General features: G+C 48.6%; 1 protein-coding gene across 1 annotated transcript in view; it reads right to left on the bottom strand.

Moving 5' to 3' along the window:
• Positions 1–14,502, bottom strand: part of PHF12 (PHD finger protein 12) — a 41,024-nt gene that overhangs the window by 5,657 nt on the left and 20,865 nt on the right. The window contains exons 3-9 of the mRNA XM_035027685.1: positions 13,567–13,639; positions 10,570–10,963; positions 8,701–8,821; positions 7,329–7,461; positions 5,274–5,438; positions 1,918–2,076; positions 534–1,329 (exon numbers count right to left, since the gene is read on the bottom strand). Coding sequence (XP_034883576.1) covers positions 534–1,329; positions 1,918–2,076; positions 5,274–5,438; positions 7,329–7,461; positions 8,701–8,821; positions 10,570–10,963; positions 13,567–13,639 — 1,841 coding nt within the window. The remainder of the gene's footprint in view (positions 1–533; positions 1,330–1,917; positions 2,077–5,273; positions 5,439–7,328; positions 7,462–8,700; positions 8,822–10,569; positions 10,964–13,566; positions 13,640–14,502) is intronic.

Genomic DNA, 14,502 nt, shown 5'->3' with positions numbered 1-14,502 from the left:
GCTCTGCAGCTATTCTGAAAGGCAGTGTTGCTTTCTATCCCTGCTTTCCCTGACCTGGAAGCTCCTTCACATGAGTGGGCTCTGCGAATCTAGATTAGGTGTGATCTGGTCTCTGGTGTGGATCCTGAAACACGGAGGCCATCGCCTAGAACCTCGGGCTGGCCACAACGGCTCCACAGAGCAGGCTGCCTTCCTCTAAGGAGATGGAACATAAACACGTGGAAGACTAGGCCTGAAAGGTGTGGGGAGGGGAGTCGGGAGACCCAGCCATAGTTCCAATCCTGCCACTGACTCGGTAGGTCACCTAGAGGAAATCACTTACACTTTCAGAGCCTAAGCAATCCCACCAATGAAACGGGGACAAGTTAACGCGTGCCTTCTCTTCTCTCACATACATGTGGGGAGGGCAAATAAGAGAGAGACCGAAGTCCTCTGAAATATTCACAGGAATATAAGTGTTTTTTGAAGTTTAACTGCCAGGAAGAACATGAAAGGACTGGATCCAAATTACCCCGAGACTGAGCAGCACTCACCTGATGATGGCGCTGGTGAGCAGAATCGTTGGTTGGCTCCTGTGGCCAAGATACCATCTCCTGCTGCTTGGGGGGGAGTAAGCACCCGGGTGGCATTTGGGGGTGAGCCCAGTGGCCTTGACTCTGTCAACGGAGGTCCTATCTGTGATTGGACAGTCTTTCTTTGCAAAGTGCTGGTGTTCTCGATGCTGGCACAAGAGCTGGGAATGGAAGGGGGCAGGCTTGGGACAGGAACCAAACTCCTCTGGGGGCAAGAGCTGGGGCCAGTGGCATTCTCTGTCTTCACAATGATGCCGACGGTGTGGTTCTGAAGCCCCCCAGCCGCTGGTGGCGTGAGGGGCCGGGGCCAGCCTTGCCGGTGGGAGAGGCCTGGTAAGGGGGTGTTGGCGCCTGGAAGTCGCCGGGGGTCCGTGGAATCAGTGGGGTTGCTGTAGAGGTGTGGGCCATTGGCTTTCACCTCTGTGCTCACTGGCCCGTTGGCAGTCCCGCAGGGGGCTTTCTTGGATTTTTCCGCACAAGAACTGCAGCTGATGTCCTCTAGGGCTGGGGGCTGGTGGGGTGGAGAGCAGCTCAGGGAATTCTGGGTGCTAATCCCTGAGGGGCAGGACAAGGGGCAGTGGGAAGGTGTAGGTGCCTTGTCAGCTGTTTGCAGGGAGGTGGTGATTGAGCTGTCAGTCACAATAACAGGCTTAATATCAGCCTTCTCTGTCTGTTCAGAGTCCCACTGCGAAGGCATCTGCTTAGCAGATAAATGTTTCAATATGCTGCACTGGAGCGCAACAACACTACAGAGCCACTGCAACGGAAGGAGAGGAGAGGAGAGGAGGGTGAGAGGCCTGGGAGGCGCTGGTCCTTCCTGCCCCAGTGGCCAGGGCTACAGCACAGCTGATAAGCACCGTTTCCGAGGTCCCATCGCAAACGCCCAGGAAAGGTGTGCTTGACTTCTGCCAGGATTCCACTTCCAGTCCCAAGCAAGACTTGCTGGTACGCTCAGCAGGCGGCACCCTGGTCAGCAGAGCTCGGGGTTCCCGTTCGGGCTCCGCCCCTACGGCTCACCTTGTGAACCAACATGCAGCAACTGCTGTGTGCTCAGCTACCGCCTAACCTCTCTACGGGTCTGCTGAGCTCTTTCTACGAGACGGAGGTGCCCGTCTCACAGCACACTGGGGGGCCAATGGAGAAGCAGACCGGCTGACTCTGGACTTCTTTTACTTGCCTCAGAATATCGGCCAGGAGTTCTCTCTGGAAGAGTCAACTCTTGGGGGATGAGGGTGGGGGGGGGGTTGCAGAAGATGGGGGTGGGAATGGCACTGAGGCTATCTCCAGTCACCGCTGTGGTGAGATGAAAGACTGGCTCTGGAATCCCGACCCTGCCTTCACTCACCTCTTGCTGCTCTGCCTGGGTGGCTAAGTGCTCAGAGTTCAAAAGGTGCGTCTGTGATTCCTCAGGGATCCCATTGCAGATCAGCTCCCCATCCCGAATGGCCGCGGGTGCAATGAGAGGGGGTGGAAACTGGTACTGAGATTTGATAGCATCAGGAACCTGTTTAGGACAGACAGGAGGAGGAAGGAGAGGGAGATGGTGCTGACACGTCCAGTTGATTCAGCCCTGGCCGCATTTTTCTGCTTGTGGTGCCGATGCCCAAGAGACCATCATGCACTCTGGGGTCTAGTAGGACAAGGAGGCTCAGTGGGCTGCAACTGCTCGGTGCCTCAGACACACACACACACACACACACACACACACATGAGCCTGAGAAGGCAAGAACTGGAAACAGCAGGCATGTGCCCTGCCCACCCCCTGCCTTGGCCTAAGAAGTGTAAGACTGACTCTGGACACAGCTTCACAGCGGTACTCTAGGCTGCTCAGCATCAAGTTTGGGAGGTGAGTGAGCAGTATCTGAGAGGTAAAAAGTTAAAGGAGGTCATATTCACAGTGGAAATGCTCAGCATGAGGCCTGGCCTGTGACAAGCACTCAGTCAAGGTCAGGTTTTTTTTTTTTTTTTAAAGATTTTATTTATTTATTTGAGAGAGAGAGTGAGAGAGAGCACGCAAGAGAGGGTAGGGTTAGAGGGAGAAGCAGACTCCCCGCCGAGCAGGGAGCCCGATGTGGGACTCGATCCCGGGACTCCGGGATCATGACCTGAGCCGAAGGCAGTCGCTTAACCAACTGAGCCACCCAGGCGCCCAAGGTCAGTTTTCTTCATCCATCCATTCATGACTAATGAAACAACTGAAGACCTCTTTGTTGTACAAAGACAGAAGACACATTCTGAATCATACCATGTAAGAATGAAAGAGCCACACAAGCAAAGAGTCATTCATACATTCAACTAATACTTATTTTTTTTTTAAAGATTTTTATTTATTTATTTGAGAGGGAGAATGAGAGAGAGAGACCACATGAGAGGGGGGAGGGTCAGAGGGAGAAGCAGACTCCCTCCTGAGCAAGGAGCCCGATGCGGGACTCAATCCTGGGACTCCAGGATCATGACCTGAGCCGAAGGCAGTCACCCAACCAATTAGTTGAGACACCCAGGCACCCTCAACTAATATTTATTGAGCACCTCCTGAGTCTGGGTACTGCCCCAAGTCCTAGAGATCCAGAGATGAATAAAACTTAAGCTCTGCCCTCAAGGAGCGCACAGTCTAGTTGCAGAGATAAACAGAAACATTACAACCCAGTGTAATGGGTCCTATGATAGAGGCATGCTCAGGAGCTATAAAAAACACAGAGGAAGAGTGTTCATTTCTGTCTGGGGGTGTGGCAAAGGAATTTGAGATTAGGGAAGATTTTATAGGAAAGCAGTATTACAGATGAGCCTTAGAAGTTGAGAACTTCCAGGCAGACGAAGAGGGTAGGGGAGCAGCATATAAGGCACAGAGGTGTGGAAGCACTTGGTGGATTTGGAAAACATTTGGAGGACAGATTTGGTGACCAAGTCCTTATGGAGGATAAGGGAAGAAGAGCTGAAAATGCTTTCCAGAATTTTGGTTTGAGGGGCTGGGTGGAGATTGTGGTAATTTACTGAAACAGGAAATACAAGAGGAAGAGCAGATTTGGAGGCAGAAGACTTTTGGTCTTGGGCAAGTTGAGACTGGAGTGTCTGTGGGATGGGCAGGCAGATATGAACCTGGATAGGAGGAGAAAGGCAAGGCAGGTGGAATCGAGAGTCAGCACCATTAACAGTGATGGCCGGTGCCTTGGGCTTGTCCGAGGTCACCCAGGAATGGGAGGGGGAGGAATGGAATGGTAGGCAAATCCCTGGCCAAGAGTGAAGGAGTAGCAGGAAGAGGAAACCCCAACAAAAACACAAAGTTCTTAAGCTGATTTTGCTGCACTGCGCTCCATCAGTGATAAACATGTTCCAGGAGAGAGGTGAGCAGGTCTCCGCCACTGTCCTCAATTCACTCTCAAATTGTCTAAGTACAAAATGCTTTTCAGGCAATTCATGCCCTTGGATTTTTCTCAAGAACAGGGAAACCTTTACAAAAGGGGGGAGCTGGGTGGCTCAGTTGGTTAAGCGTCTGATTCTTGATTTCAGCTCAGGTCATGATCTCAGGGTGGTGAGATCGAGCCCCGTGCTGGGCTCTGTGCTGGGCATGGAGATTCTCTCTCTTTCTCTGCTCCCCCCCCCCCCCCCGCTCTTCTAAGAAAGAAAAAAAGAAAGAGGGAGGCGGCATTGTAAAATGACAGGATTTCATCAAGGCTTCTTGGCCTGTTCATTTCAGCCACCAGGCTCTCTTCCAAATCTACAGTTTACTTTTAAATCTGTTTCTCTAAGGTATGAGACATGCCACGTCTATAATACCCCCAACTGAAAACACCTTGATTTAATTTTGGAAACTGATGTTTGCACTGAAGTATAAATATTTACACAGTTAAGAGATTGTTATACAATTTCCAATAGTTAGCATCTTGCTGGTGCTAACATCCACTGGAAGGGACGGGAGTGGTGTGAGTGAGTTAAAGTGAGACTGCCGCCAAGTGGCCATACTGGAGAATTGCTGGTCCCCACTGGCACAGAGCACTGTGGGATTTCTCAGAAGAGAAAGATCAAGCATATGTGTGGGTGTAGAGTGTTGGGCTCTCCAGGTTAAATGAATGAGGGAACTGACTGGTCTATGAAAACAGCCTCAACACCCCCAAATGCTTTTCAACAAAGGGATTTTTTCTGTCGATCTCTGCGGACACACTTCAGCAAACTGTCAAGTGGATACAAACGTTAGGTATTATTACCGCCAAGGCCACAACTTGGAGTATTCATGATGTATTACCAGCGGCCTGGAACAACAGATTTAACTCTCCTTTAGTCGTTCTCCTCTTAAGTTCCTCAGCTGGGATAGCTCCTCACTTTCCATATGGTCCTCTGCTTCATCCCCCTCACCTTCAGCCCACCAGGCAGCTCTGGGAAAGGGGCCGTCTCCCAGGAACAGAGAGCACGAGTGCCCGCAGAGGGGTTAGCAACAGCAGAGCACCTCTGTTTGGCGGAAGGGGCTAAAGAGCACCGATCCTCAGGAGAACTGGAAACTCGGGAGAGTTTGGAGCTTGGCCTTCATAATCCTGACCTCTATCCTCAAGTATGAGAACATACGGTCACATTCAGCACTTGTTGAGACACCAGAGACAAATGTCAGGGCTTCAGCCTCCCTGTCTATCAATTCGGGCCCATGATCCTGTCTATCCCCTGGAAACAATCAAAGCCCACCACCCTGCCCGCACCAGGCTGGGGACTCACCTTCAAGCTCCTTCTTCTGACTGACTGGAGCAGACGGCGGTTAGGAGGGTGCTTCTTATGGATTCGGTTCAGGAAGTCCACTTTGACCACATGCTGTGAAATGGTGTCCTGGAAACGGTCAAACACCTGGCACCGATTGCTCAGCGTCATATTCTTCTGGTTCAGCTAGGGACAAAGCAGACACACTCTTGTAACGAACCTCAAAAGGCATCCCCTTCCCAATGACCTCTATTCTCTAGGTTCGAAAAATAGAAGCCCTTGGGCAAATAGGTTCCTTCTGTCAGGAGCTGGTATGTCAACACTCCTGTCAGGGGGCCAAGGAACACGGATAAAACGTTCTCCCTCAGCTCTGCCTGGTCTAGCACGGGAAAACTGTTATGTTCTCTTCCCTAGAGAGCCTTGAGGGGGACAGGAAATAGAAAATTAGCCAAGAAATGCCCTTCAAATTCAGCCTCTGACAGCTCGCATCACCTTTTGCTAGTGTACCCTAACAGAGCACAGGTTTCAATGGAGATGTAGGCCTTGGCCCTCGAGACCCAGACTCCCTTTCTAGAAGGCACTCTCTCCCACAGGAAGCAGGACGGTTTCCTATATAGGAGCTTGGCTGACAGGAGGGATCAGCACCAGAATCCCATGTGCCCTGCCCTATTCCTCTTCCAACATACCAGGGAATGTTAGCGAGTCCACCTGGATCTCACAGTCCTGCTCTAGAGAAGGTGGAAAACCTGGCCTGCTCCAAGAGGCCGAAGGGCAGGAAGAACGGACTGGACGCAGCGGCATATACAGAAGGCACGTAAACCCTGCGCCGCTTTTCCGCTTCTGCATCTGGTCCAGCACACTTTAATTCAAAAGAAAAGATCTGTGCTGAAGCTGCCTAATTAGTCAAGTAGGAAAAACCCCTAAGTGGCTAATAAAAAAATTACCTAATTAATTTTTCATCGATTGGAAAGCTGCTGTTTAAGATTCATATTTGGGCATACTGCTCATGGTTGTTTTTTTCTGGTTCAGCAGGAGGCAAAACGAAACACTCATAACTGCGCCTCAGAGAGAAGCTTCCTCCTAGCTAAGCCCTTCTGAGCAGTGTTAGCCGAATGAAGAGGCCAAAAGCAACCTTTTTGCCCATGTGTGCAAGTCCATAACTGCGGTCCCTCAGTGCAACGTGAGGAGCACACTGTCAAGCTGAGGGTCAAAAGATACTACCATCTGATAGACAATGTCTTAAGCTATAATCTTTTTGTTAATCTGGAAGGGCTGCTCTTCTGAAGCCCTCACCCATTCAACCTTGTAAATGACTGTTCTTAGGGCCTAACAGGAAAGGGACTAAGCTTAAGCCTCTTTTGGAGATAGCAAAGGACAGTTCCATTTGAGCCCCAGGAAGCATCTGGAAAATGCACCCAAGACTCCCGGGAGAGAAGATAAAAGGACCCTCACACCATTCATTCATTCAATGACTTACTTACTGAATACCTATTATGTACCATGACAAGGTGGGTGTTAAAAACTAGAGAGACAGGAAAGAGCCTCATGTGGTGCCTAGGACACATCGGTGTTCAATAAATGGCTGACTGGAACACTGTTATCCACGCCAATTCTTCAACTCTCCCGAGTTACTGGGAGTTGACTGCCTGTGATAATTCCTGAGATAGGAGAATAAACGTTTTAGAGTTTCTTAGTTTGTCTCCTCTAAAAATAAGAGGCAGGAAAATACGGAAGCAACTACCATGAGAGCATTTATTCCCAAAAGTTGGATCTAACATACTCCCCTTTTAGAACTGTAGCATCAGCTGCTTAATTCACTGTGGAAGAAATTATGCATCAACAACCAAGTCTGCCTGTACAGCTAAAACAAGGCATTGCGGGAAAAGGCGAAATGCACAGCTGAGGCATGTCAAAATAATCAGAACTGAGTAGGATGGTCTGCAGAATCTAGTATCTGAGAGATTATAGTGAACTCTGGTACAAAGCTGACCCTACCACCCTGCTTTCTACCGAATCAGTCCATGCCCCAGCTGTGCCCAGAGAGAAGTGAAGGGGCGACGCTGATGCTGCGCTTACCACCACATGTTCGATGTGATTCGGACACATCCATCTGCCCAGGGGCATGGCAGTGAGCGGTGGCTCGAGGCAGTCCATGTGGAACAGGAGGGGGCAATAGTCACACTGGATGAGAGGGGCCACGCGGCAGCTCCTGCAAAAGAGAGTTGTAGGCCATTTCTGTGGCAAGATGGGAAAACTGAAACCAACTCTGCATTGTGAACAGCCTCTCCTCCTTAATCCTCACCACGTTCTCCCAGAGCCTCCTCCCCCAGTGATCAGTTACACTCCCCATTAGGAAGATGGATGAAGTTGGGGGCTACCACCAGGCTCTCCATTATTCTCTCTTCTAAGAGGAATGTGTCTTGTGGGGAAGTGAATGTTTATTTGGAGTACAGCTAAAGTGGCTGTCAGAGCAGGAATGATCAATGCTCAGTACCCACAAGGGGAAGGTAGCCAACTCTGCTCTGATCTTTCTACTCCTTAAAAGAAAGTAACTACCTCATTAAAAAAAAAAACAAAACAAAAAACCTCTAGCCATGTTTCTAGAGTCTTACACTACAGCAAGAAAAGACGTCTCTTCCGCATGCAGCACTCAGCAAAAATGACACACGCAGAGAGAAAGTTGTGCTGGGAAAGGATTCTGTAATGTATCCGTGTATGCATAGTTCAAGGGAAGGGCTTCAGCAAACACCAATTTTGACTTGTAACCACGGATACTCCTTGGGTGTCTGAGATGCACCGGAGCCTCAGTCTGGGCCTGGCTCAGAGTTCTGCTGCTCTACTATCTAGTTCCCTACAGCTTTTGCTGTGGAACATTTCTTTTTTTTCTTTGGCATGTTTCTTTTTGATAGCTATTTTCTCCTGCTATCCTGCCCTTCTAAGACACCCAGGCCACTAAGTCCAGCTTCAGTAATTGAAGCAGCTGGTTCCTGTCACTGAGGAGCTCCTATCTGAAGGAAACCAGTGTCTTAGGGAAGCTACAACTGGGGCAGCCTAGAGGCATTTGGAAGTCATCCAGTCTGAGGCATATTAGCTACCATGGATACTTGTATTACTTTTAAACTCATCTTTAAAAGCTATGTGCCTTTTCCAGGGACCTGTGTCTCTGCTGGCCAGAGCTCCTCCTCCTAGCTAGTCAAATTATCTCTTGCTTCTGTTTAAGTCCAACTCCTCTCATCCGAGCCTTTATAAACACAGTTCTCAGGTACTTCAGGGAATTTGTTAAGATAGTCAAGGCTCTGGTCAATTGGTCACGCAGTCTCTGTACTCATACCATCCGAATGTGGGTTGTCCACATTTAACACAGAGGGTTTGGAAGAGGTGACGGGAGAGAGAAAACGTATCATTTGCTGACTATGGGAGAAGAGCCCTCAGGATGGAAGAAAAATACCTGTTGCATGTGAAGCAGACTTTGACTGGTAGGGGAACAAGACCATTGTGATCTAACTCGTGCTGTGTCTTTTTAACGTTTTTCCCTGTGGTTTCCTCCTTTCTTCTCCTCTTGCTAGAACCTAGAAGAGAAATTGATGGTGCTGAGCTTTCTTGGATGTAGAGTCCCTAATCTGGGATATGGAAACAACAGTAAGTGAAAGAAGAGATCTCAGGAAAAGGACGTGCCATGGCCTAGACATGGGTCTCTCTCGGAGACCCCCTGGGCTGGCTTCAAATGAGAAAAAGAGCAGGAAGGCAGGAAAAGGAACACAGAAATCAGAACTACGGTCAGAAGTCGCTCGTTCCGAGGCAGAAACACAGCTCTGTGTTTTGCAAACATGAAGCGGTCAGAAGCTTAGGTTGTTAGAAACTGGCAACCTAAGGAATATAAGGACCCGAGTCAAACAGTCAACGAAGACTGTTCTGTGGAGCTGGCTGAGGAAAAGACTATAATTTTACCGCATTTGTACAGAAATCAGAAAACCTTGGATTCCATATGCATCCTCCTGGCTGACCAGGATTCTTAAGATTGCCAATTTCACTTTCTCTGGGAAAAAGAAAAGAACATCTAGAAGCTTTGTGGTATCAAGTAGAAGACGACTTGATTAAAAAAAAAAAAAAGGTATGAAGGGCAATTTGGCAACATCTTATCAAACTATAAATGCATATGGGGCGCCTGGGTGGCTCAGTCCTTAAGCACCTGCCTTCGGCTCAGGTCATGATCCCAGGGTCCTGGGATTGAGCCCCGTATCGGGCTCCCTGCTGGGCGGGAAGCCCGCTTCTCCCTCTCCCACTCCCCCTGCTTGTATTCCCTCTCTCGCTGTATGTCTCTCTGCCAAATAAATAAATAAAATCTTTAAAAATAAAAACAAACAAACAAAAAAACCCTATAAATGCATAGTTATAACCCAGCAATAATTCTAACACTAAGAATTGACCCTCCAAATACTCTCACATGTACGCAATGATATATTTATAAAATTATTTGTTGAAGCACCATCTATAGTAACAAAAGATTAGGAACAACCTGAACGTCCATTAATAGGAAATCAGCTGAATAAGTTATGGCACATCTATATAATACACTATTATGTAACCGTTAAGAAAAACTGAGGAATGCCTACATTAATATGGAAAGCTCTCTAGAGCATATTGTGAAGTGAAAAAAGCAAGGTGTAGAGTAGCATACCAAGTAAGCTGGTTAGAGGGAAAATACTGAGCATATTATCTATAATTGCTTATATATGCACAAAGAAATTCTAGGAGGAAATACACAAGGACCAAACAGTGGTTACCTGTGAGGGGTAGGAAGTAGAAAGGAGGCAAATGACAGACAGGGGTGGAAGGGAAATTTTCCATTTTAAGCCTCTGCATATTTTTTGGCTTTCGAACCATGAGAATACATTACCTATATATATATATATTTTTTAAGATTTTATTTATTTATTTGCGAGAGAGAGAATGAGAGACAGAAAGCACGAGAGGGAAGAGGGCAGAGGGAGAAGCAGACCCCTGCTGAGCAGGGAGCCCGATGTGGGACTCGATCCCGGGACTCCAGGATCATGACCTGAGCCGAAGGCAGTCGCCCAACCAACTGAGCCACCCAGGCGCCCCATTACCTATATTTTTAAAAAGGTGGTATGTTGAAGGGCAGAAAACAGAAAACCGAACAAGCACAGTAAAAGCTAAAACCTTCAAAGATGTTCAGGAGAACAAAGAACAGGAGCTCGAGAGTGGCACCGCGAACAGTGACCCCAGAGGCAGCACCGCTCTCTGGCAGGACAGGAGCCCTCTGGGGGCGCGGGGGGCGCACGAGAGTTTGGCTAACCTGGGAGCGCGGTGGTACAAGTCAGTTCATTGGGCAACTGAAACTGGGTGGGGTTCCGCTCCATGGCAGCAGCGATCAGCAGCTCGAAGGGCCTCCGCAGCTGGGGCTGCACACAGTCCGGCTCCGCTGCTACGGGCTCCTCGTCCACGTCAATGATGTCCTCGTCGACGTCATTCTGCTCAGAGGGCGGGGTCTCTGTGCTGGCGTTGGATGTGGGCGTGCCAGGCCGGCTGGCTCTCCTCTCCAGGATCCGCGCGTGGGCAATGGCCTTGAGTTCAGTTTTGCTGGCTGATCTGTCCAGCAAGTCAGTATCACTGCTGGGGGATGTAGTCCGTTTGCTGGATTTGTCCACCAGTCCATTGACGTGGCCCAGCTCCTTTTTTTGCTCTCGTTTCTGTGCAAATGAACAGGTAGGCCCATCACATAAAGTACCACCAAACAGAAAGAGATGGATACCACAAAGTCCTTGCTAGACCACTGGCCAAAATTATGAACTTTTCTAACCTGTCACAGACTCATCCACCTGGAGACTTGGAACACTGGTCTGTTCAAGCTGACAAAACTACAGCTGAACTAAACTAAAGCTGGCAAACTGCGTACAGCAGCAGGGAAAGTGAGAAACAAGTATACACACTTCCCATAGATCCTTTAAGTTATCATATAGATACACACTATCTCTATACAAAGTACACAGGCAAAAGGATAAAAAGCTACCACGGTGAGAATAAACGGAGTGAGGTTAAGTGAGAACACTGAGGAAAACACAAGGGCACTCAACATCACTGTAGTTTGCTTTGGAGCATCTTGACCTCCCCAATGGTTTTACGAATTTTGCTCCAAATAAAGTCTGCAAATGCAAAGGTAAGAGGTAAAACAGGCAAGCAGAGCTCCCTGTCCAGGGAGCCTGGGTGCTGACACGGGAAGTAACTACACTACGAGGTGGATGGCTGGTGTGTGGAAGGTAGCTACCCAGTGATCACAGTGTCCGAAGACTGGTGGCTTTCAGTGTTTCAAGTTTAACTAGAACTCCAAAAGGGACACTTCTTCAAATGGGAAGGTGGGGAAATGGAAAAAGACGGTGTTTACTCAGTAGGACTGGATGGCTGGTATTACATTTTCCTCTAGGACTCCAAAGAGTGGTCAAATGAAGGTTTAACACTGGTCTCCACTCAGGAGACCTGGGATCTGTCCCAGTTCTGCCTATGATTCCTTATGACCCTGGATGATGCAGGTTGGTGTGCAGGAATTTGTCTGTCTGTAAAGTAAGACTAGTAAAACCTTTCTTCTCCTTTCAGAGATATGGTGGAGACAGAGGGTCGCATATATGAAAGGGAGGAAGGCTCTGAGTCAGGGGAAGATTCAGCCTCCACTAGGAACAGGACCTGAACATCAGAGGTTGCTGAGGCCAAAGGATGATCATTTCAGTCTACTTCAACATAACTACAGGAGGCCAAAGGGGGATAGAGGTAGTGGTGCTGGAAAGGGCAGCCATGGCAATGGTAGGCAAAGAGGGCCACCCGAGAGCCTGTCAGAGTGGCACTTCGGGGAGAGCACGCTATGGTGGAAAAAGGCTACTATAATCCCTACCAAGCAGTTCTGCTTCTAGAAAACTGATGAAGAGGTAACAGAGCTTTGGAGTGAGGCAATTTGGCTCAAATCTGGGCTCTGTTGATTCTTCTGAGTCCTTGAGAAGGTTCTTCTACTTGTTCTAAAACGGAGACACTACGCTCAGCACCCACAGACAGCCGTATGGATTCGATGAGATAACATGTGTAAACCACCCGGCACGTGACGGGCACCAAAATAACGTCAATTCCTCTTCTCCACCCTCTTTTCCTGACTTCACTTCTCCCTCAGCTGTTCCCAGCCCTATCACATCCAGCTTCCTCAGTGGCGCGCTTCCGAAAGGCCTCCTGGCTGGGAGATGCTGCTAACGGGCCCTGCTCTAACCTAACTGGGGATGCACAGGAAGAGATCTTGAGAGGTGGACAGGCTGGAGGACAGCCTGGCTTGTGGACTTAGAAGGTATCAAACTACAGCTGGGGCTAAGTGGTTGACTTGGCCTTGCCTTGCCTTTTAGGAAGAACCCTTGTGCACATGTTGAAAAATAAAAGTCTGCCTATTTACCTTCTTAAAGGCTGAAGACTGTTACACACATAAACCACAATCTCTGAATCATCTCATCCTGTTTCTGCAACCAAGGAAATCATCATTCATTGTGACATCATGTTCAGGGTCCAGGACAACAGAGGTGATGTCACAACGAAGGCAAGTTGCTTGCTATGTAATTAGTGTAGGGGGAGGGAAGGAGATGGTTTACAATCCATAGACAGATTCTAACCCACAGTCTATAATTTGAGGACTGGGTCTCTCATGATCTGGATGGAAACACACCTACTTCCTTTTCTGATAAAGAGGAATTTAGCTTTCGCACCCCATAAAAGGTCTCAAAATCGAAAATCATGTTCTCAAAGCCAGCACTGAATTATCAAAGCCAAGGGAGGGGGAGCTAAAGAGGGATTAGGCAACCTTATATATGCACAAAGAAATTCTAGGGGTACAAACGGGTTCAAAGTCTTCTGTCCCTCATACACCCAGTCAAGCCTCTGGACACCAGCGACTTATTTGCCTTGGGGCGAGGGAAATCCTTTTGCCACCAAGCTGGAGAAACAGCTTTGTTTTTCTTCAGCCACTTTCAGTCACGGATATAGCTGCCACATTCAGGCCACTTAAATCAGCCTACTCCTGTCACTAGCGAATGAACATGGCTCAGTAAATTAACACACCTCTTCTGCTCATTTCAGCAGCTCATGTTTGGATTTTAGGCCCTACTGGATTCCAAACAGTCACCATGGGGAGAGTGAGGGTGATTCCAGGGCTGGAAAAGACAAGAAGAAGGGACGAAAACGCCTTCAGGGCCAGGCCGTCTTAGCTCTCGAATATCAGCGCTCTAGATCTGGCATTCTGAGCAAAGCCTTCAGAAAGCAGCATCATTACCTTTCGGCGAACGGTGCACCGGTGACACATCCACTCCCCAGGAGGCAGCATCTCTTCGCTCAGTGGAGGGTTACTGTGGGAAAAAGACAAGGGCGAGACTAAGTACTAACCCCTGATGCAGCAGGAAAAGCCTAGCTAGGTCTGGCACAAAGCCGCACGTCCCTCGACTCCTAGTCTGGCCAGTCCTGCAAGTACCGCTAGGGTTCTCCCGCTCTTCCTTCAAAACGGCTGCCTGGCATAGTTTGTAACAACCTGAAGAGTGAGGACCCCCTCTCACATCTTAGAAAGAGAAGCCAAATCCATAGCCATTAACACTGGGCTTACAGGCAAACACCGAAAGAACTAGTTTGGAGCCTTAAGAATCACTCGCAAACTGTATCACGCTAATAAAATCATTGATAGGTCCTCCACACTCCTCAAAGTTTGTTAGTGTAAGGCTAAGCTCTTCCATCTGCTGTTCAGAGCCCCATGCAGCACAGATTCATTCCCCCCCTTTCCAGGACCCTTTCCCCTAGTCAAATTGAAGACTTGCTATTTCTTTCTCTACATCACTTTTTCCCCTAGAAAGCTCTGCCTGTTAAAACCCTATTAATCCTGTAAAACTTGCCTCAATCAGGCAGCTCAATTTTAATATGACAGCTGCAGATGAAAGATGGCTGCAAATTCTTCACTACTCCTACCGTCCAGAGGTAGGCCATTTCCGTCCTCTTGAATAAGGCTTGCCTCGTGACTCGTTTTGATGAATAGAATGCAGCAGAGGTAACCATGTTGTGACTTCCGAGGCTGGGTGTTAGGAGACCTGCAGATTCCATTTTTACATGTTTGGAATGTTCTAGCTCAGAGCCCTGCTGTCATGCTGAGAGGCCACCCAGTGGAGACTTAAGGCACTCCAATTAACAGCTTCCTCTGGACTCCAAGCCAAAAGACAACATGAAC

The sequence above is a fragment of the Mirounga leonina genome, unplaced genomic scaffold (genome assembly GCF_011800145.1).
Source record: "Mirounga leonina isolate KUSES-001 unplaced genomic scaffold, KU_Mleo_1.0 Mir_200, whole genome shotgun sequence".
Classification (NCBI taxonomy): domain Eukaryota; kingdom Metazoa; phylum Chordata; class Mammalia; order Carnivora; family Phocidae; genus Mirounga; species Mirounga leonina.
This window is presented reverse-complemented; position numbering and strand designations above follow the sequence as displayed.